At 44.3% G+C, this 18,739-nt stretch overlaps 10 protein-coding genes across 10 annotated transcripts; 4 read left to right on the forward strand and 6 right to left on the reverse strand.

Annotated features, from left to right (window-relative positions):
* Positions 1–3,449: 3,449 nt before the first annotated feature.
* Positions 3,450–4,696, forward strand: TwdlW (TweedleW). Its single transcript, XM_017247229.3, has 2 exons — positions 3,450–3,606; positions 3,678–4,696. The coding sequence occupies exons 1-2, from the start codon at positions 3,592–3,594 to the stop codon at positions 4,587–4,589; spliced, it is 927 nt and encodes a 308-aa protein (XP_017102718.2). The 5' UTR covers positions 3,450–3,591; the 3' UTR covers positions 4,590–4,696.
* Positions 4,697–4,735: 39 nt separating this feature from the next.
* Positions 4,736–5,690, reverse strand: LOC108129274 (chymotrypsin-2). The gene is made up of 2 exons (XM_017247230.2): positions 4,981–5,690; positions 4,736–4,928 (listed from the first exon to the last, which is right to left on the reverse strand). Exons 1-2 carry the CDS (start codon positions 5,687–5,689, stop codon positions 4,801–4,803), a joined length of 837 nt encoding a protein of 278 aa, XP_017102719.2. The 5' UTR covers position 5,690; the 3' UTR covers positions 4,736–4,800.
* Positions 5,691–6,233: 543 nt separating this feature from the next.
* On the reverse strand, positions 6,234–7,326 carry LOC108129306 (chymotrypsin-1). Its single transcript, XM_017247269.3, has one exon. The coding sequence runs from the start codon at positions 7,259–7,261 to the stop codon at positions 6,443–6,445; it is 819 nt and encodes a 272-aa protein (XP_017102758.2). The 5' UTR covers positions 7,262–7,326; the 3' UTR covers positions 6,234–6,442.
* An 800-nt stretch (positions 7,327–8,126) lies between these two features.
* Positions 8,127–9,133, reverse strand: LOC108129353 (chymotrypsin-2). Its single transcript, XM_017247323.3, has 2 exons — positions 8,920–9,133; positions 8,127–8,780 (listed from the first exon to the last, which is right to left on the reverse strand). The coding sequence occupies exons 1-2, from the start codon at positions 9,117–9,119 to the stop codon at positions 8,153–8,155; spliced, it is 828 nt and encodes a 275-aa protein (XP_017102812.2). The 5' UTR covers positions 9,120–9,133; the 3' UTR covers positions 8,127–8,152.
* A 583-nt stretch (positions 9,134–9,716) lies between these two features.
* Positions 9,717–10,746, reverse strand: LOC108129346 (chymotrypsin-2). The gene is made up of 2 exons (XM_017247315.3): positions 9,957–10,746; positions 9,717–9,883 (listed from the first exon to the last, which is right to left on the reverse strand). The coding sequence occupies exons 1-2, from the start codon at positions 10,737–10,739 to the stop codon at positions 9,812–9,814; spliced, it is 855 nt and encodes a 284-aa protein (XP_017102804.2). The 5' UTR covers positions 10,740–10,746; the 3' UTR covers positions 9,717–9,811.
* A 415-nt stretch (positions 10,747–11,161) lies between these two features.
* On the forward strand, positions 11,162–12,144 carry LOC108129761 (chymotrypsin-1). The gene is made up of 2 exons (XM_017247986.2): positions 11,162–11,922; positions 11,981–12,144. Exons 1-2 carry the CDS (start codon positions 11,189–11,191, stop codon positions 12,051–12,053), a joined length of 807 nt encoding a protein of 268 aa, XP_017103475.2. The 5' UTR covers positions 11,162–11,188; the 3' UTR covers positions 12,054–12,144.
* Positions 12,145–12,781: 637 nt separating this feature from the next.
* On the forward strand, positions 12,782–13,721 carry LOC108129757 (chymotrypsin-2). Its single transcript, XM_017247983.3, has one exon. The coding sequence runs from the start codon at positions 12,800–12,802 to the stop codon at positions 13,664–13,666; it is 867 nt and encodes a 288-aa protein (XP_017103472.2). The 5' UTR covers positions 12,782–12,799; the 3' UTR covers positions 13,667–13,721.
* A 360-nt stretch (positions 13,722–14,081) lies between these two features.
* LOC108129762 (chymotrypsin-2) lies at positions 14,082–14,964 on the reverse strand. The gene has a single exon (XM_017247988.3). The coding sequence runs from the start codon at positions 14,925–14,927 to the stop codon at positions 14,124–14,126; it is 804 nt and encodes a 267-aa protein (XP_017103477.2). The 5' UTR covers positions 14,928–14,964; the 3' UTR covers positions 14,082–14,123.
* On the reverse strand, positions 14,964–16,031 carry LOC108129759 (chymotrypsin-1). Its single transcript, XM_017247984.2, has 2 exons — positions 15,210–16,031; positions 14,964–15,151 (listed from the first exon to the last, which is right to left on the reverse strand). The coding sequence occupies exons 1-2, from the start codon at positions 15,936–15,938 to the stop codon at positions 15,053–15,055; spliced, it is 828 nt and encodes a 275-aa protein (XP_017103473.2). The 5' UTR covers positions 15,939–16,031; the 3' UTR covers positions 14,964–15,052.
* Positions 16,032–16,090: 59 nt separating this feature from the next.
* On the forward strand, positions 16,091–16,950 carry LOC108129760 (chymotrypsin-2). Its single transcript, XM_017247985.2, has one exon. It carries the CDS (start codon positions 16,141–16,143, stop codon positions 16,948–16,950), a length of 810 nt encoding a protein of 269 aa, XP_017103474.2. The 5' UTR covers positions 16,091–16,140.
* The last annotated feature ends 1,789 nt before the right edge of the window (positions 16,951–18,739 follow it).

Genomic DNA, 18,739 nt, shown 5'->3' on the forward strand with positions numbered 1-18,739 from the left:
CACCATTTGGTCAGTGTGATTCCTTAGAGTGGCGGCATAAATGAATTTATCACCGAATAGAATTTTAGAAATCACTGATAACTGCCCGAAGTCAACTGACCAATTTTATTACCTGATACTGTTAATTGATATTGGATGGATGCTAAATAAATTAACTACAACAAACAGCCTGAGCCATTGTCCCTGCAATTTGATTTCGCTTATTGGTGTTCATTGCGAAATGACACTTGGACCTCTTGGCACTCGATTGATTGTGGATGATTGAAGCGTGTGTCCGACGCTTTATTGATGGGCTGGCTACACAAACAACTTAAAATAAAATTACTATATCTTATCTGCAATGGAGGAGATACACAAAGTCATCAAATAATCAAAGTGACCAACGGGTGATTAGTTAGAAAGTGCAGAAAATACTCTGAAATTTATTGCAGTCAAGTTTGATAAATCGTTTGCTACTTTATCTTGAAAATTTGCTTTGAACTTTGTTTGAAACTAATACTATTAAATTAATATCTATTTTAGGAAATATATATAAAAGGGTATATTTCATAGGAAAACGTATTTATTGGAAAATATAGGACATACATATGTAGTTTGAATCTCGAACATGATTAAAATGCTTCACATTCGAAATAGCAGCGATTGAAGCTAAATATTTATCTTATATAAATTAGATTTTAAGATTTGTTTAATTGTTTTTTTTATAGTTTATTTTCTTTAACGAATTCAAAGTAGTATTGTATTAGGCTAGTATTTGTAGTATTAAATTAGGCTTCATAAGTATAAGACCATTTCGAGGGCTAAAAAGTAAAGCATACTTTTTGGGTGTTTGTTCTGATATATTTGTTTATTCTCTATAATTATTACAAAAAGGAAGGAAAACGGTTAAAAAAAAGTTAAATATTGGAAATAATGTTTTTTTTTTTAGAAAATGTTGAAAATTTATCCGTTCTAGTTTGTTAGGAAAAAGATTCATACCATTTTGAAATAGATTATTATTTTTGATAATATATATTAATATTGCCGTTTAAATACTATTTATACCATGGATATTGTTTCACTTTTAAAATTTTATTTTAAATCTTAATAGGTGGTTAAAAAAAAACATACGTCTCTCATTTCGGAAGCATTTATCAAATATTTGATTCAGCTTATTGAAAAAGCAACCTCTTAACTTGTTTCGGCGATCGATCCTCGCTCATTTGTCAAAAATTAGTGCCTGGCTTCGTGTAAAAGCTGTCGGCTTAAATCCAAAAAAAGACAAAACCAAAATTTGTTCCACATGCTTAAAATAATAATGGACGTTTTGTCTGGGGCATCCCAAAAATAGTTGTGAACTCGAGGTGTCCCATAATTAATATTCGAATCGTTTGTAGGCCAATAATTAAAAAGGCATTTATTATCCGAGCTTCGAGATGGTAGGCCTCGAAGGGGCATTTATCGCCCAATCAATTCGATTCGACGGATTTCAATAAGACGGAGTTGGAATCGGAGTCGGATTCGGATTGGGATTGGGATACTGATAGATCTGTAAATAATACTGATAGGAGCAGACAAAGGCCCCAATGTCAAAATCTCTCATGGTGTGAATTAATAAATTATTAAAATAGTTTTGTTACGCAAATCATAATTTGTGTCCCGTCAACATTCACTTTTGTGTTTTATTTTATTTTTTTTGGCTAATCTATCTGTGCACCGAGTGCTTTGCATTCAATAACATTTTTTTTGGTTTTTGAACATTTTAGCAACTTATTCGATTTGCATAAAATATGCAAGGTTCGGCAACACTTGACACTCATTAATCACAGGGAGCTCTTTTGGTCAGATTCCATTTCATTTTGATTTAATTTAATTTTCTGTGGCTTTTGTAAGACTACTTTCATCTTAAATGCATTTAGCTAGGGCTATTAATTAATGACAAAGTAATTTCGGTTTCACATTACCAACGGATATTTATCGTATATTTCTTTGACAGATCTCTGCATTTAAAAAACAAACTATTCAGCCCCTCAAAGGTAAACAAAGTTTCGGTTTCATTTCTTACCTTTCGTCATGGCCCACGAAATTGGCGTGAGAAAGTAGAAAACCTGTTTTCTTCGGCCAAGTTTTTGCTTCCCAAAAAATAAAAATTTCAAAAATAGATAGCCCCCGTTAGAAATGTGGAGTAACTTATCATTTTAAAGCTTGGTTGCCCTTGGCTGGTTTTTTATTTTGATTTGTGGGTAGAAGTTCCTATAACATAGTCCCTACACTAAGTGGGTCACTAAATTGGAAAGGAAACGGTCGGATGTAATCCCCAGACACATTCACTCTCCAATAATAGGGCTGCCAATTAACCCTATATGGTCATATCTGAGACCAAATCCATCTGCATCTACTTAGCTCTTTGTTATGACAACTAATTTCCGGCATGTCCAATTGACAAGCTAATCCAAATTCGAAATGCTTGCTTTCGATTTTATCAGGTGATTTACCTTCACTTCGACCCATCCGAATCAAAACATATGCTCATCTTGTCTCAATTTGGCACATTTGGAGCTGACAATATATCGCCCCACGATATAGATGTATCTCCGCCCAGTCGAGCAGATACAAAGACCTAGACCTTGATCACCCCGAGATAGATGCGAAATACTCTACGATAGTGTGCATGACCAGTCCCCGAATTTACAATATTTCAATTTCCATTTGATGGATCAAGTTTTGGGGCCATAAAACAAATAACGAGACAATGGTCTGAAAGACAAAAGTGCATTCGCAGCTGGGTGGGTTTGTAACCTCGCCGTTGCCTATCTTCGTCATCAATATTTACATATCAACTAAAGTGCCAAAAAAATAAAATAACAAAAATTGTTAAAAAAAACATTAGTATTAATTTAAACGAGACTTTGATTGTTAAGTTGGCAGCCGTGACTGACTAAGCTGGAACATTTAAATTCGCAAAAGTTGTTAGGACTTTTACATTTTTAGGCAATGTAGCTATACTTTGAATAAAGTAACTATGTTTGGGGGGCTTAACCTAAGAAGTTTCTCTAAATACATTAATCTTAGTATATAGACTCTTATACCAATGGAATAAACCTAAAATTAGTTAATTTAATAATGTCATAATCTAATGCATTTTATCTTTTACTTTAGATTGTTTTTGAATATCCAAATCTAAACTGAATTTTATTGTAATATTTACAACATTTGCAGATCCCGTATATGTATCATCTTCACCATTGTTCGAATTTCCTCTCGCCTGACTTTTGTTGAACCCCAAAACATAAAACATAAAACAACTCCAAACACAAAGGCGCAGATCCACTTGCCACCCAAACATACATCTCCGCCACGCATATCTAATGTTGTTTTTGTGTTTTATGGCCCCCGAAAGAAAAATAAACTGTTGCAACTGTGTGGTAGCCACACTACCATACTATTTCACGATTTGTTTCCGATTATAAACTAGTTGTAGCTCTGGGCTTTAGTATAAAAAGACCCGAACTGGGTTAAGACATCATCACATCCGAGAGACAAGCCAAGCCAAGTGGGAGCATCCGGCTAAGACAGCTAACAGGAGACAGAAACCAAAACCCAAGCGACAGCATGAAGATCTTTGTGGTGCGTGGATTACTACTGGATACCATGGATAGATCTGAGGATTATAATATTATTTTTGCTCTTGATTTTAGACGGTTCTGATGGGCGCCCTGAGTCTGTCGGTCTGCCAGGCCGACATCAGTCTGACTCAGGCGGGCTACAACTATAGGATCCAGCAGCAGCCCCAGCCTCCGGTGGTGGCCCATTTGCTCAACCAGCAACTGCAGCAGGCCCAGGCCCAGGTCCAGTCTTCCCACCCAGTCCTGCCCCCACTGCCGCTGCCGTATCTGCCCCCAAGTGGCAATCAGTACCAGTCCCAGTCTCGCCCCGTTTCCGGAGGAGCCTTCCCCATGCCCACTGGCTTCCCCGTCAATTTCCAGACTGCTCCCGTCCAGCAACATCGTCGTGCTCGCCCCAGGGTCAGGATTCCGAAGCGTCCCATTGTAACCAAGAACTTCTTTATCCACTCCGCCCCCGAGGAGTCCGAAGACGAGGTCCAGGACGAGCTGAACCAACTGGCCCAGCAGCCACGCAACCACTACAACGTCCTTTTCGTTAAGACCCCGGCTCAGACCAACAAGGCCGCCGCCCTCAACCTGGCCAAGACCCTCAAGCAGGAGAAGACCGTGGTGTATGTCCTGGCCAAGAAGACCACAGCTGCCGATCTGCAGGACGCCATTGCCGAGGCGCCACAGCACATCAACAAGCCGGAGGTGTTCTTCATCAAGTACAGGACCCCGGAGGAGGCCCTCAACGCCCAGAGGCAGATCCAGTCGCAGTACGATACCCTGGGAGGATCTTCCACCATTACCGACGAGGGTGTAGCACCTATCACCTCGGTTGTGGGTTCCCTGGATCCCCAAGAGGAGGACGAAGAGGAGCAACAGCAGCAGCAGGTGCCACAACAGCAGTTGCCATCGGAGGGACATTATGTGGAGAATGGAGCCGGCAATGTCAGTGGAGGTCCCATCGGTCCTCATTACCTGCCCGCGAACCAGTTCTAAGTATTCTTCATTGCTCCCCACATCCAGAATCTGGATTCCAGATCTAGTTAGCTGTCATCCATGCCACTAGGATTAAGAGATTACATAGATGTGTAATTGTTACCGAATGCCGTATTAAAACGCAGTTGTTACTAAAAATAATGTGATTTTAAGGGTTTTTGGGATTCATTTAATTTCTGCCTTGGACTAACTATTGGAAGGAATCTAGTATTTAATTACAGTGACCTTTTGCCCTGTTTGAGGCCATTTCTTCGGTGTTTTCATCTAAGCCATCAGTTTCAGAAGAACTCAGGTGAGTGCGAATAAAGTCATGGTAGTAGGAAATGGAAGCATGGGCATCTGGAAGATAATAGTAGTAACAAAGAGATATACAATGTTAACAGAATCCCACCTGGATAACCACGAGCACAGGGCATGCCCCAGTTGACAAGAGCCACTAGTTTTCTATTATGCACCAAAGGACCTCCCGAGTCTCCGTGACAGGCACCTCGTCCTTTATCGTTGAATGTGCAAACATGGCCGATGTCCACCCGAGTGCTATTGTCATGAGCCGCTCGACACTGTTCGTAGGGCACATAGGTGACCTCCAGGCTCTGGAGGCGATTGGGCACATTCCCACCCAAGGAGAGAGTACCCCAACCGGTCAGCAGGAGCTTCGATCCTGGCACCAAGGCCTCGTGATCCAGCTCTACCGGTTTGGTGGAGTCATCAAACAAAATCGATTCGTTCAGATGGAGCAGAGCTATATCGTTTCTGTACTTCCGAGGCGCGTAGTTGCAGTGCTCCACTATCCTGTCCGGGTAGTAGTACTTGGTGACGTTCTTGTCCAAGTCCTGAGTGCCTGTCAGGATCCGAAAAGCTGAAGCCTCCTTGCCCCTGGTACAGTGGGCTGCCGTTATGACCCATCGTTCATCAATGATGGCTCCCCCGCAGGAATGCAAGCCGCTGGAGGCTCCTTGAAGGGAGATCTGGTAGGGTGCCACGCCCTCGGCGGCCTCCTCACCGCCCACTATGCGGTTTGTTGTGTACTGGGGAGGATATAGGATCTGGCTGAAGGCACAGGAGCTCCACAAAATTAAAGGCAACACGAAAATCAACATAGTAACTCTCTGAAGTTAAACAACTGAGTTCAGTTTCGCAATGAGGGTGTATTTTATATAAGACCATCAAGGTGTAAGCTTTTAATTCCAAGTCTTGTCACGTTTGGAGGTCTATCTGGCAATGGAAATATCCCGCTGGGAAAGTCAAGAGCCCTTCTCATAGATAGAGAGCTCTCACGGGGTATTCTTCCAAAATAGAACGCAAGGTTGTAATTTTGATAAAGTCAGAGTTACTCAAGGTTTTCGCTTAAATGGCAAATGATAGCCATTCCAATTAATAGTAACGTAATAATCTAAAAAGGGGCAATTGAAAATGCGATAAGAGAGTGCTTCCTACTTCCGAATATGGGTGGCGTTATATTTGTTTGTTTAGAAAAACCTCCACTGTTGTGAATCATTTCTCTGAACGGCCTATCATGATTGATTAGAAGCATGAGTGACAGACCGGACTATCTTGGCAGGTGAAAGTGGGGGACTTCCTTGTAAGGCCTATGTATCTCGAGAGCTTTCCAGAGAAAGGCAGGCAAAAAATGAAGACATAAAATTTAACTTCTAATTGAAGCGCAATTGCAGGTTTATTTGTTCATAAATAACATAGTGAGTATACGATATCTTTGTGATAAAACTTTACTACAGGCTAATTTGATCAATTTGGCAATAGAATGGCCATAAGTGCGGCACATTGCTTGTTTTTTTGTTTGTTCGGCTTGGCTTTTGAACCCCCTCGAAAGACATTGAGGCCCCACCTCCATCTTAGCAGGCCTTGCCCGCCTCGGTCATCATCTCCTCGATCCAGTCGTGGTAGTAGGCCACAGATCCGAACACATCCGGATAACCGATGGCACAGGCCTCTCCCCAGTTCACCACGCCAACTAGCACTCCGCTCTCGTCCACCAGAGGACCGCCAGAGTCGCCGTGGCAGGAGCCCTCACCCTCCTGGGTGAACGTGCACAAGTGTCCTTCACCCAGCCAGTTGGCGTTTCGCACTTTGGACTCACAGTTGGAGTGCTCGATGAAGCGCAGGTCGATCCTCTGCAATTGGGTGGCATAGCGACCCCAGGTCTTGGTGCTGCCCCATCCGGTCAGGGTGAGCTTATCCCCGACCTTGGGGAGGGATCCCTTGCTGGCCAACCGGATGGGTTGGGTGAGGGAATCGTAGACGATCGGTTTGACTGTGTGGATCAGGGCTATGTCATTGTGATAGGCGGGTTTGTCGTGTCCACAATGGATTTTGGCGCCATCCACCAGGTACTCGGCTCCTGGCTTAGTATAGTCATTGGTGCCGGTGACAATCTTCAGATACTGGGTGGGCCACTCCATGCAATGGGCAGCCGTCAGAATCCACTGGGGGGCAATGATGCTGCCTCCGCACACATGCTCTCCGAAGGTGCTCATGATGGAGACCTGGTAGGGAGCCCATCCGGTGGCGGCGTCGGTGCCTCCTATGACCCTCGTCTCAGGTTTGACAGTGCCCAGGTGATGATTCAATTGCTGGCGGCGTTGAACTTTCACTCCTCGACCCGAACACTGCGACAGGATAACCACAAGGCTGATCAACAGGAGCCACTTCATCTTGGTCGGACTTTGTTTTTTAAAATAAAATTTTAAACTAATTTGTTACGTATTCCGCAATCGTTTGGTCGCATTTCGGCACCGCAATTGCTTTTATAGTCGCAAATTTTTCTTATCTGGCCGAGAGTTTCTTTTGAATATGCGGGCCAGGCGATAAGCCGCCGAGTTCGGGGGAAGCTTCGGCGATGATAATTGCCATTACCAAGGGGGCTACCCCTCGACCATAGAGCAGAACCTATTCGGACCGAGAGTGATAGACAGCACACGCCTTTCGCAGATTACTCATACACAGCGTGTACGGACATTGGACTTCTAATACGAGATCGATATGAGAGTGTCAGAACTATCAATAATTACGAAATTAATGGGAGGCTACTAAGAGATAGTAAGTAATTAAATGATTTATTTATAGTAAAGCCCAAATAGTAAACAAAGCTGATAAACAAATATTTTCTAGTAATTTTCAAGTTTTGGTAATATTCCTTTCCGAAAAACCCATTGACATTTTATTGTTGCCAAGAAATTGAATTCCCATTCACTTATCACTCCCCAATTACAACAACAAGCAGACGTCTAGGTCTGGTCTACAGATTATCAAGATATTCCATTAATCTATTACTTCCAGTAAAATATATGAAATCATTGGTTATTGGACTTTGGCATAATTTAGGGGATTATCGTTGGCGAAAGATCTTCAATCTTGAGTGCTGTTTGTCCTGAAGTGAATGGGAAATAAACCACGAACTATTATTTATCATAAACTAAGCAGTAGTGAGTAACTAGGGAGTATAGTTGGAAATCAAATATCATTTGATTTTTGTTGGGATCATGACTCTTCACCTTTTTGATATCAAAGTCCGACTACAAAGTTTACAACATTTTATTGATTTTTCAAACAATAGTGCAACCATTAATCGTAGACTCGATCCAACTGTAGTAGAAGCTGGCCCGGGCAAAGACATCGGGGAATCCATATCCACAGGGCACGCCCCAGTTACCGACACCCACCAGGCGACCCTTGCTGTCCACCAGCGATCCTCCCGCATCTCCATGACAGGCTCCGGCACCCACACTTCCCACGGCACAGAGGTGGCCCCAGTCCAAATCCGAGGTGCCGCCGTAAGTGGCATTGCACTTCGCGGGCGGCACATACGACAGGTCCAGTTGACGCAACTCCCAGGAGAAGTCCGAGCCAATCTCGGTGCTGCCCCAGCCGTACATGGTCAATTTCTCGCCCTCCACCAAGTCCTCCAGCGGAGCAAGGGTTATGTTCTGGGTTACCTCGTCGTAGGCGAAGAGGGTTTTGGTCTTTAGCAGGGCGATGTCGTTGTGGTACAGGGGCTTGTCGAAGTTGCAGTGGGTGATGATCTTCTCCACTTCGTACTCCCAGCCAGCTAGGCCCCAGTTGTTTTCAGTGCTGGTGACCACTTTAATATAGCTCTCCCGGAGACCGACCACGCAACTGGCCGCCGTGAGAACGTACTGGTCATGGATAATACATCCGCCACAGAAAAGGTTTCTGAAAGAGTTTCCCAAAAATTAAAATATTTTCAGAGATTATAAAACTCATTGACTTTGTATTTGTGATTTGAAATTTAAGGATTTTTCAAAGTTTATCCCTTTTTTTTATTCCTCAGATCCTTGTTATATTAACATACCCATATGGATTCTGCAATGAAACCTGCCAGGGTGCTGCAGTTACCGCAGAGATCTCTCCGCCAACGATCCTGGAACTAAACTGCTTGTCGGATGCGGTCACTCCAGAAGGAAGAGTACGAGTCCTGAGGTTTGCCTCCAGGGAGGATACAAGCACTAGGACTAGGATAGCCAGAGACACGACTCTGATTTGGCAAGACATTTTGGACGAGCAGTTCAAGTTGGACTAATTGCAGTGCAGTTCTTGAAGAAAGCAGCTAACCTCCTATAATACGATATTGGAGCTACGATATTTGGTATCTGGCCTGATATTAATGAGGACCCATAAAGGTTGTGCAATCTCCAATCATGGTCAGTCTTTTAAAACCCAGGAACTCTCACAACCATTAAAATCCCATAACTTTTATTAAATCAGCGATAGAAATCATGAGTGGGGATACACTGGAAAAAAGTCTACGAAAAACTAGATAAGAAACTAGAGTTAGAGATAGATCTAGAACTAACGATATAGAAATAGATATAAATATAGAAAAAGCTAGGTATATAGTTTTCAAAAATCTAAACATTCTTGTAAAGATAAAAGGCTAGATTATATTGAAAAGGTTTATTAATACAAAATGTTCTATTGGTTTTGGAATCAATTTATATTAATCAGAAATATAAATACATTTTATCATATCATTGGGATATCTAAAATATTTTTATTGATTATATTCTTGTGGTTCTACATTGCTTTACATCGATCATATTCTGTATAGTTCTGAGATATGTAAAAAAGAAAGAATTACAAAATGAAAAGTTTATTTTAGCTGTTTATTTGTATTTATCATAAAAATTTGAGGAATTATTATACAAGTTTTTTCCCTCAGTGCATAGATAATACGTGTCCAATGTCTAGGAGATTGTACACCCGTTGATGGTGGTGCGAATCCAATCGTTGTAGAAGGCAGCTCTGGCATAAACATCCTAGGGACATAAACAAGGGCAATAAATAGAGTTAAGAATAGAGTTCGGAGCCCGATTCGAGCCAATTACTTACCGGATAGCCACGAGCACAGGGAACGCCCCAATTGCCGATGCCCACCAGACGGTTTTGCTGGTCAATCAGGGGACCTCCGGTGTCGCCATGACAGACGCCCTGGCCCACATTCATTTGGACACACACATGACCCAGATCCACATCATCCTGGTTCTGCAACTTGTCCCGGCACTTGTCTACGGGCAGATACGTGCCGGATGCCTGATTCAAGTACCTTTCGTAGGTGCCCTGAGCCTCGGAGGCGCCCCACCCAGCCATGGTTAGCACATCGCCTTCCTGCAACTCGTCAATGTCCGCCAGGGTTATGTTCTGAGTCAGGTTGTCGAACACAATGTCCTCGGAGAGCTGCAGCAGCGCGATATCGTTGTGGTAGAGCGGCTTGTCGAAGTTGCAGTGGGTGTGGATCTTCTCCACTTGGTAGTAGGGTGCCGTCAGATTCCACCAGTCATTGGTGCCGCTGACGCAGATCAGGTTCCTGGCCCTCAGCCCGGAGACACAGCTGGCGGCGGTGACCACATGCCGTTTGTCCACAATGACGCCGCAGCAGATATGGTACGAGTAGATGTTCTGGATGGACACGATCCAGGGCCAGGTGCCAGTGGCGGGGGCGGTGCCTCCAGCCACACGACCCTCAGGTCCACTGGCGCTCATCGCACTCGTCCTTAGTCTGTTCAAATTCGCCAGACCCGGATACGGCTCTCCTCTCAGCCGCATAGCTTCCGAGGAGCAGAAAAGAGCTGATCCGGCCAACAGTAGCCCCACAAAACTTAGCCAAGTTCTCATGACTGCGACGTGCAATTGAAACTGAAATTCCCCTGGTGGACTAACTAAAATTACACCTCACCCAAGGGAGATCTTATCACCCCGTTTTGGATAATGGAAACTTTATGGGGAACCGGAGGTGATAAGTGACATTCATAGCTCCAAGTGGACATGGGCATTGTGAGCTGGCCGGCATGTTGGTTCGGTGCATTTATAGAAAACCGAGATTCCGGGCAACAACATTTACGGTCTTCGCGGTCCAATTAAATCGAGACCCGCCAATACCGAGTCGTGTTTTATCCTTGCCACTATAAAGATTGTAGTCGTAAAGATTTCGGACGGTGGTCAAGCGGAAAAAAAAACCCGCGATAAAATACGTTTATATGGGAAACCATATAAAAACTCATAGTTGGATCATACAGTTTTCCATTGCTGGCCATTAATTCGCGCGACTCTGTGTCACCCGTGTCATGGAGCTTCGATTCTTGTCATTAGCTTGGTGGATTCTCCTCCTCCGATTGGGCAGTTCCATTGACGTCATCCACGGAAAACGATTGGCTAGTAAACTTTCTGACAATCGCATTGTGGGAGGACAGGAGGCGGCGGACGGGGTGGCCCCATATCAGGTATCCATACAAACAACCTGGAGAACCCACATTTGCGGCGGGGTCATCCTCGATAAGGAATGGATACTCACTGCCGGCCATTGTGCCCTAGACTTTAATCTCGAAGACCTGCGCATCATAGTCGGCACCAATGATCGCCTCGATCCTGGCCAGACTCTCTTTCCGGACGAGGCTCTGGTCCACTGCCTCTACGATGTACCCTATATGTACAATAACGATATAGGTCTTATCCACGTCAATGAGTCGATCATCTTCAACGAGCGCACCCAGATCGTAGAACTGAGCTCCGAGCAACCGCCTGCAGGTTCCACGGTCACTCTTACGGGTTGGGGTGCTCCGGAAATCAGTTGGCCGACAGTGCAGCAGTTGCAGACCATCAATCTGACAGTCATCGATCATGAGGAGTGCCGGGAGGCCTGGGACTACCACACCGGAATTGACATAGGCCACATTTGTACTTTCACCAAAGAGGGCGAGGGTTCCTGTTCCGGGGACTCGGGAGGCCCCATCATGTGGGAGGGGAAGCTGGTGGGTTTGGTCAATTGGGGACGAGCCTGTGGCGTTGGAATGCCGGATATGTGAGCTTAACTTATGTTTCTCATTTGTAATTTTGCTAAACCCCTTTTTTAATCCTAGGCATGCCAACACCGTTTACTATCAGGATTGGATTCGGAGAACTCGATCGGGATGCAAGAATCGGGTAACATGATCTGGAGAGAAATACCATCTAAGATTTTAAGTAATTTTATGGTTTATTATGATGATTTTGTAAAAATATAATCGTTTTCGTTAATACACGACACTTGATAACATATCCACTTACTCATGGCGGTGGGAAAGGCGAAGGTTGTGGTCATTCTTTGTTTTTAGTTCGGCAATTAATGTTTTTATGGATCTATTTTCGACAGAAATTGCCATTATGACATGAGACATTGATATGCTTCATAGGGCTGTGCACCTTTTTAGTAGGAAATACTATTATTTAACAATAATATGGGGATTTTTTTTAAAGTATTCCAATTGTAAAAATAACATGAGTAAGACAACTATGGGATTACAGAGTAATTTTGGTAAATTAATTGAAAATAGAGTTATAGAGAGGGAAATAGAGTTAATGAATAGAGTTAAAATATTTAAAAATTGAAGATGAATATTTTTGAAATATAAAGTATAAGTTTCCTAGCTTCTGCCCTGACTTTGAAAACCAATATCTCCTGACAATGTCCAGTTTATAGTCCATGACTTTGATTGCCCTGCAACAAAATCATAATCAGAGTACGTCTATATCACTTTACGATGTACAGACTTTTATGACATAGATATACCTCTCGGAAACACCGATTCCGATTTACGATAAAACTCTTACGATATAACTGCGATTTTCCGAGTATAAAAGCAAAATCACGACCCATATGCAGGTTTAATTGGCACTTTGAAACTCAAACAGCCGCAAAAATGGCTCGAATCGGAAGGAGTACGGTCCTGCTGGTGATCCTGCTGACATTAGGATGTCATAGGCCCGCTAGTGGAGTTCGGCAGGTGCAGCTGACGCAGGAGCAGCAGGAGAGGATTAAACAGGCGAGGCACAGCACCTTCCAAGGTCGTGTGATTAACGGAGAGAATGCGTCCCTGGGAGAGGCACCTTACCAAATATCCTTGCAGGGAATGTACGGGGAACACATATGCGGGGGATGCATTGTGGACGAGTATCATGTCCTGACGGCAGCTCACTGCGTTTACGGTTACAATCCCACGTACCTGCGGGTGGCCACTGGAACGGTCGAGTGGCAGAAGCCGGATGCCCTGTACACCGTGGAGGAGCACTGGATCCATTGCAACTACAACAGTCCCTCGTACTACAACGACATAGCCATGATCCGGTTAAACGAGCCAATCGTCTTCAATGAGTACACCCAACCGGCCAAACTTCCAACAGAGCCTCTGGCAAATGGAACTACTCTGTTGCTCACGGGTTGGGGTTCCACCGAGCTCTGGGGCGACTCACCCGATGTCCTGCAAAAGGCCTACCTCACCCACGTGGACTATCCGACCTGTCAGGCGATCATGTCCAACGACCCGTTGAACGGACCCTGTCACGTCTGCACTCTGACCTCTGGCGGGCAGGGGGCTTGTCATGGCGACTCTGGCGGTCCCCTTGTGTCGAATGGCATTCTCTACGGACTCGTCAACTGGGGCTATCCCTGTGCCCTCGGCTACCCGGATAGTCACGCCTCTGTCTACTTTTACCTGGACTGGATCCGAACCATGATATCAGGACCGTGCGGCACCTGCTACTGCTACGCCAGTAACTACGGGAGCTAGTGACGAAAGTGACATAATACCTATAATACATCGATTAGGTAATCCAAAAATCGAAACCTAGGTAAGATAACAATGTCACCCTCTTAATGTCACCAATTTAGGATAAAACTATTTGATTAGTATACTAGCTTCTTCCACCTTGAATGAATTAAAAGCCTCTGGAAACCAAATATTATTTTATTCTTCCTATGAATAAACCGCTATAAAACCGCGTTTTTAGATCTGTATATTTCACAGGAAACCCACTTCTATACTTTGTATTTAATTTATTTTAAATGAAACCTATTTTTTATTTTTTTATAGGTTTTTAAGTGCCAAACTTTCAGATAATCCATTTCCGTTAATTACAAATTGCTCAAGAACAACTTATTATAAAATCCTTTAGTTAACTATTTAAAAACCCTATTTTAATAGGTAAGTTTTCAAAGTTTATTTAATGCATTTTTTACAATTTTGCTTAGAAAGTGCATTTGGTCTCTCCGCTAATCTTGTTGCGAATCCAGTCCAGGTAGTAGTACACATTGGCCTGGACATCTGGATAGCCCATGCCGCAGGGACGTCCCCAGTTGACCACGCCCACCACAGCTCCGTTGCTCACCAGTGGGCCGCCGGAGTCGCCGTGACACGAGCCCTCACCCTCCTGTGAAAAGGTACAGATGTGACCCACTCCAAGGTTGGCCGTTTGGTTGAAGATGGCGTAGCACTCCTCGAAGGTCACGAAGCCCAGAGTCAGCTTATTGAGGTCGGCCAAAGAGCCACCATTGGGCGTCTCTGCTCCCCATCCAGTCAGGACGATTACATCGCCGGGCTTTGAGGGCCCGCTGGGAAGGTTAACAGGTTGGGTCACGGCGTTGAAAGTGATGTTTTCCGACAGCTTCAGCAGGGCAATGTCGTTGTGCATGTAGGGCTGATCGTACATGCAGTGCATGTGGATTTCCTCAGTGTAGTATATGGCGCCGGGTTCTCTGAACTGGTTGGTGCCCGTAATCACGTTCACCCTATCTGGGGTGTAGTTCTGGACGCAGTGTCCGGCCGTGAGGATCCAGCGTTCGTTAAGGATCGATCCCCCACAGCTGTGGGAGCCTATGGTTGACTGCAAGGACACCTGGTAGGGGGCGAAGCCGGGCTCTGCTACCTCCCCACCCTTTATGCGACCGGATGGTGTTCTCTCATCCGGATAGGGTCCCACCACTCGTTGTCCCTGATTGGGCCGGAGCTGGAGAACCAGGAGCACCACGAAACTTGACCAGAGCAGTTGCATCTCGAAGGTTTGGCCACGTACTGAACACAAAACAACTACTTGAAAGCCAACAAAACTTTATTAACTGAAATTGGGTCTTATCGAGGGCTAGTTTATCTGGGTGGCCTTATAAATATGGACTGGGTTTATGGCCATTCGGAGGTGCTATAACCACCGCATTTGGTGTTACCACTTATGACACTGCGTATCCAGTCCCGATAGTAGTAGACACTGGCGTGGGCATCCTGTTGTAAGGGGTTGTTAATAGAAATACTGCAATTCTTTGTGTATGGCTCCACTTACCGGCACTCCTGTGGCGCAGGGCCAACCCCAGTTGACCAAACCCACCAGGTAACCGTTGCTGATCAATGGTCCACCAGAATCTCCGTGGCAGGCACCTTCTCCCTGTCGCGAAAAAGTGCAAATGTGACCCACATCTAGGTCGGGATCGTAGCTCAGCAAGCCCTTACACTCCAGATGGGGAACAAATCTGAGGTACACAACCTGCAGATCAATGGGGGCTATGCCCCAAAGCACCGTGGATCCCCAGCCGGTGAGGATCACTTCATCACCCGGCTCCATGGGTACCAACGGCAAGGGAATCGGCTGGGTTAGTTCATTCCATTCGATCGGCTCCTGCAAGTGCAGCAGGGCGATGTCGTTGTGCATATCGGGAGTGTCGTAGTTGCAGTGGATGTGGATGGACTCGATAAAGTATCTGCCTCCGGGCTGGGTGTACTTATTGGTGCCAGTGACCACCACCAACATCCGTATATCGGCGCCGTCCACACAATGAGCGGCAGTAAGGACCCATCCTTCGGAAATGATGGCTCCTCCGCAGTTGTGGGCACCCGAAAGTCCTTGCAAGGATATTTGATACGGAGCAAATCCCACGGCGGCATCTTCTCCGCCAATAATCCGCTGATCCTTTAGGAATCCTTTTCCCGTAGAGTTCCCCTTGACTCGAATGGCATAGGTGGGGGAGTCAAGTCCTCCAAGGACTCCCAGAAAAATTAGCAACGGCAACTTCATGGTTCTCTACCCGTTTGCCTAATGAACAGCCGGTGAATGGTCAGACCATTTCTTGACCATTTATCGAGTATCAGATAAAAGAGAAAATCAGTTTATTGTCGCGATTGCGGGAACCTTTGCTCGGGCCATTCCGGTTTATGGAGTTCAATCAAAACCGAGCAGGGTAAACCCAACTAGCCCAGTCTTTGCTTGCAGCTCTGTGATGGCGTTACCGCGGGTTTTTACTCAACTTTTTATTTCCTTTGCCTGGGGTTTAATTGAGTTCGTCCTCGCCCAGGAACACTTTATAGTTGGCGGTCAGAATGCCGTCGAGGGCGAGGCTCCCTACCAAATATCCTTGCAAACCCTGGCAGCCAGTCACCTGTGTGGTGGAGCCATCATTTCCGAGCGTTGGATTCTTACGGCGGGCCATTGTGTGAAGGGATATCCTGCCAGCAGACTGCAAGTGGCCACAGGCACTAACCGCTATGCGGATCCGGGCGCCGTGTACTATCCGGATTCCATCTACCTGCACTGCAACTACGACACTCCCAAGTACCACAATGATATCGGATTATTACACCTAAATCAGAGTATTGTTTTCGACGCTCGAACCCAGGCGGTAGACCTTCCCAACACACCGTTTCCCCAAGGATCTTCGGAGCTGCTTTTTACCGGATGGGGTTCCCAGTCGGCAGCCGGAACTCTTCCATCTCAACTGCAAAAGGTGCAACAGCAACACCTCACCAGCACAGTCTGCAAGGGACTGCTTACCGACTACGAGGATTTGGAACTGGGTCCTTGTCACGTTTGCGCCTATCGACAAGCAAACATCGGGGCCTGTCATGGCGATTCCGGCGGTCCTTTGGTTCACGGGGGAACTTTGGTCGGCATTCTTAACTTTTTTGTGCCCTGTGCAAAGGGTGTCCCCGATATATTTATGAGTATTATGTACTACCGGGACTGGATAAGGCAGACGATGAGTGGCAATGGCAAGTGTAGCCAGGTGGATCAGCAGTTAATAAATGGATAACTTTCAATTACTTCTATATAAATTAATCCCTTCATTTAAATACTGTTTAATAAAATCCTATTTTTATAATATTTATTGAAGAAAGTCAAAAAATAAACATGTCTAAACTACTAAAGATTAAGTAGGGAAATGCCATAAATATTGGCCCCATTTTAGCATAAAACAATTTTTGTTCAATTTGATTGCTCCAGGAATATAATAAATTCTTGGATCTTGGCCAAGAGACCGGGCAGACAGACAGACTAAGGTCCAACTGATTCATCCTCCCGTCACATTCTAATTTATGTCAGAGCTCTAGTGAGAAACGTCTCTTCGGGCCACACGTGTCATGCTGATCTATATAGAATCAGGTAGAGCCCAGACATCCGACATTCGACATCAGACATCGTCCATGGGTGTTAGTCATATTTTGAGTGACTTTCACAAAAATGCTGACACAAATCGCTCACGGCGCATGGAAATTCAACAAAATATTTCTACTTGCGCTCAGCATTCAGCAACTCTGAAGAAAATATAGAAGAAATGTTTCGAAAAACACTCACTCGATTGTGGGCTGTGTCTTGACGTTTTCGAAAAGATTTTCAGTTGCTGCATTGACTTGGACGTGAACGTGTGCGGTGCGCGGATCTTGTGGTTTTTGTTTGGAATACGCCGCGTATACGCAATCTGAATACTATATGTAGACGCGGGTGTTGTTCATAATTCTATGCATACATATAGATGAATATATAGCAAGTGAAATTTCGCAACTAGTGCACAATCAAAGGGGAAAAAATAAGTGAAAATGCCTAAGTATGTGAAATTATGTCTCCAATAAAGGCAAATGCCAATTGCGCGTTGAAATGAATATATGGAACGAGTGATGAAAAATCAGCGGAAGAGTTGGCCATAACAACCAGATACTTATTATTAAATACATATAGCCAAAATATATTTCATGTCTCGAGGCAGCTTGGTGTGAATATTTCGTGTGTGAAATATGGCGTACCAGGCGTTGCCATTTTGTGATAGATTCCAATTATTTGCGCCACAGTGCGTTGAAATAACCAAATGGATTTCATTTTTCCTGGACCCAGATCAAAAGAGCCATTAATTGTTGTTAGCTGTGTGAGAACGTAAAGTGCATTTTTCTGTCAGATGGGAAATGGTATTTCTAAATATAGCCTATAGTCGCACGCTCTGGCGCACCTGAGAAATTTTTCTTTAATACCTAAGGGGACGTCTGTTTAACCTTTGTACATTTTTAAGAGTCTCCTAAAAAATTAGCCCTAATATAACCCCATCTATGTATGTTTCATTATCTATTCCATTTTGTTTTTGTTCATTTTCTTGCTGCCCGCTGAGATATTGTTAATTGTATTTCATTTATTTTCGAGAAGAACCGAGAGCAGGAAAAGAAAGCTCTGGCACGTGAAATTACTAGCTGTCAATGGGGCGTATGCGCAATATTGGACATTAACAACCGGAGCGCAGCTGTTGAATAAATCCAAATGGCATGAATGATTATAAGTAATACAAATAAAATTAGTTTTAAGCTAACACGCGAAAATGTCAAAATGGGAATTGGGTTATTAAATTAGAAGAAATTCCTAGCGGACAGTTTAAACATTTTTCAGTTTCGAGGAAATACTTCAGATTTTATGATTAAATGCCGAGCAACATCCAGCTTTGAAATCACGTAATCAAAATAAAATTTACGATATATTTAGCGTGCTATGGGCACTCGAAATGTTTTATCTAGACATGAAAAGTAAAAAAAAGTTCAGACATACAGACATAAACATTGAAG

Source organism: Drosophila bipectinata, chromosome 3R (assembly GCF_030179905.1).
Source record: "Drosophila bipectinata strain 14024-0381.07 chromosome 3R, DbipHiC1v2, whole genome shotgun sequence".
Classification (NCBI taxonomy): domain Eukaryota; kingdom Metazoa; phylum Arthropoda; class Insecta; order Diptera; family Drosophilidae; genus Drosophila; species Drosophila bipectinata.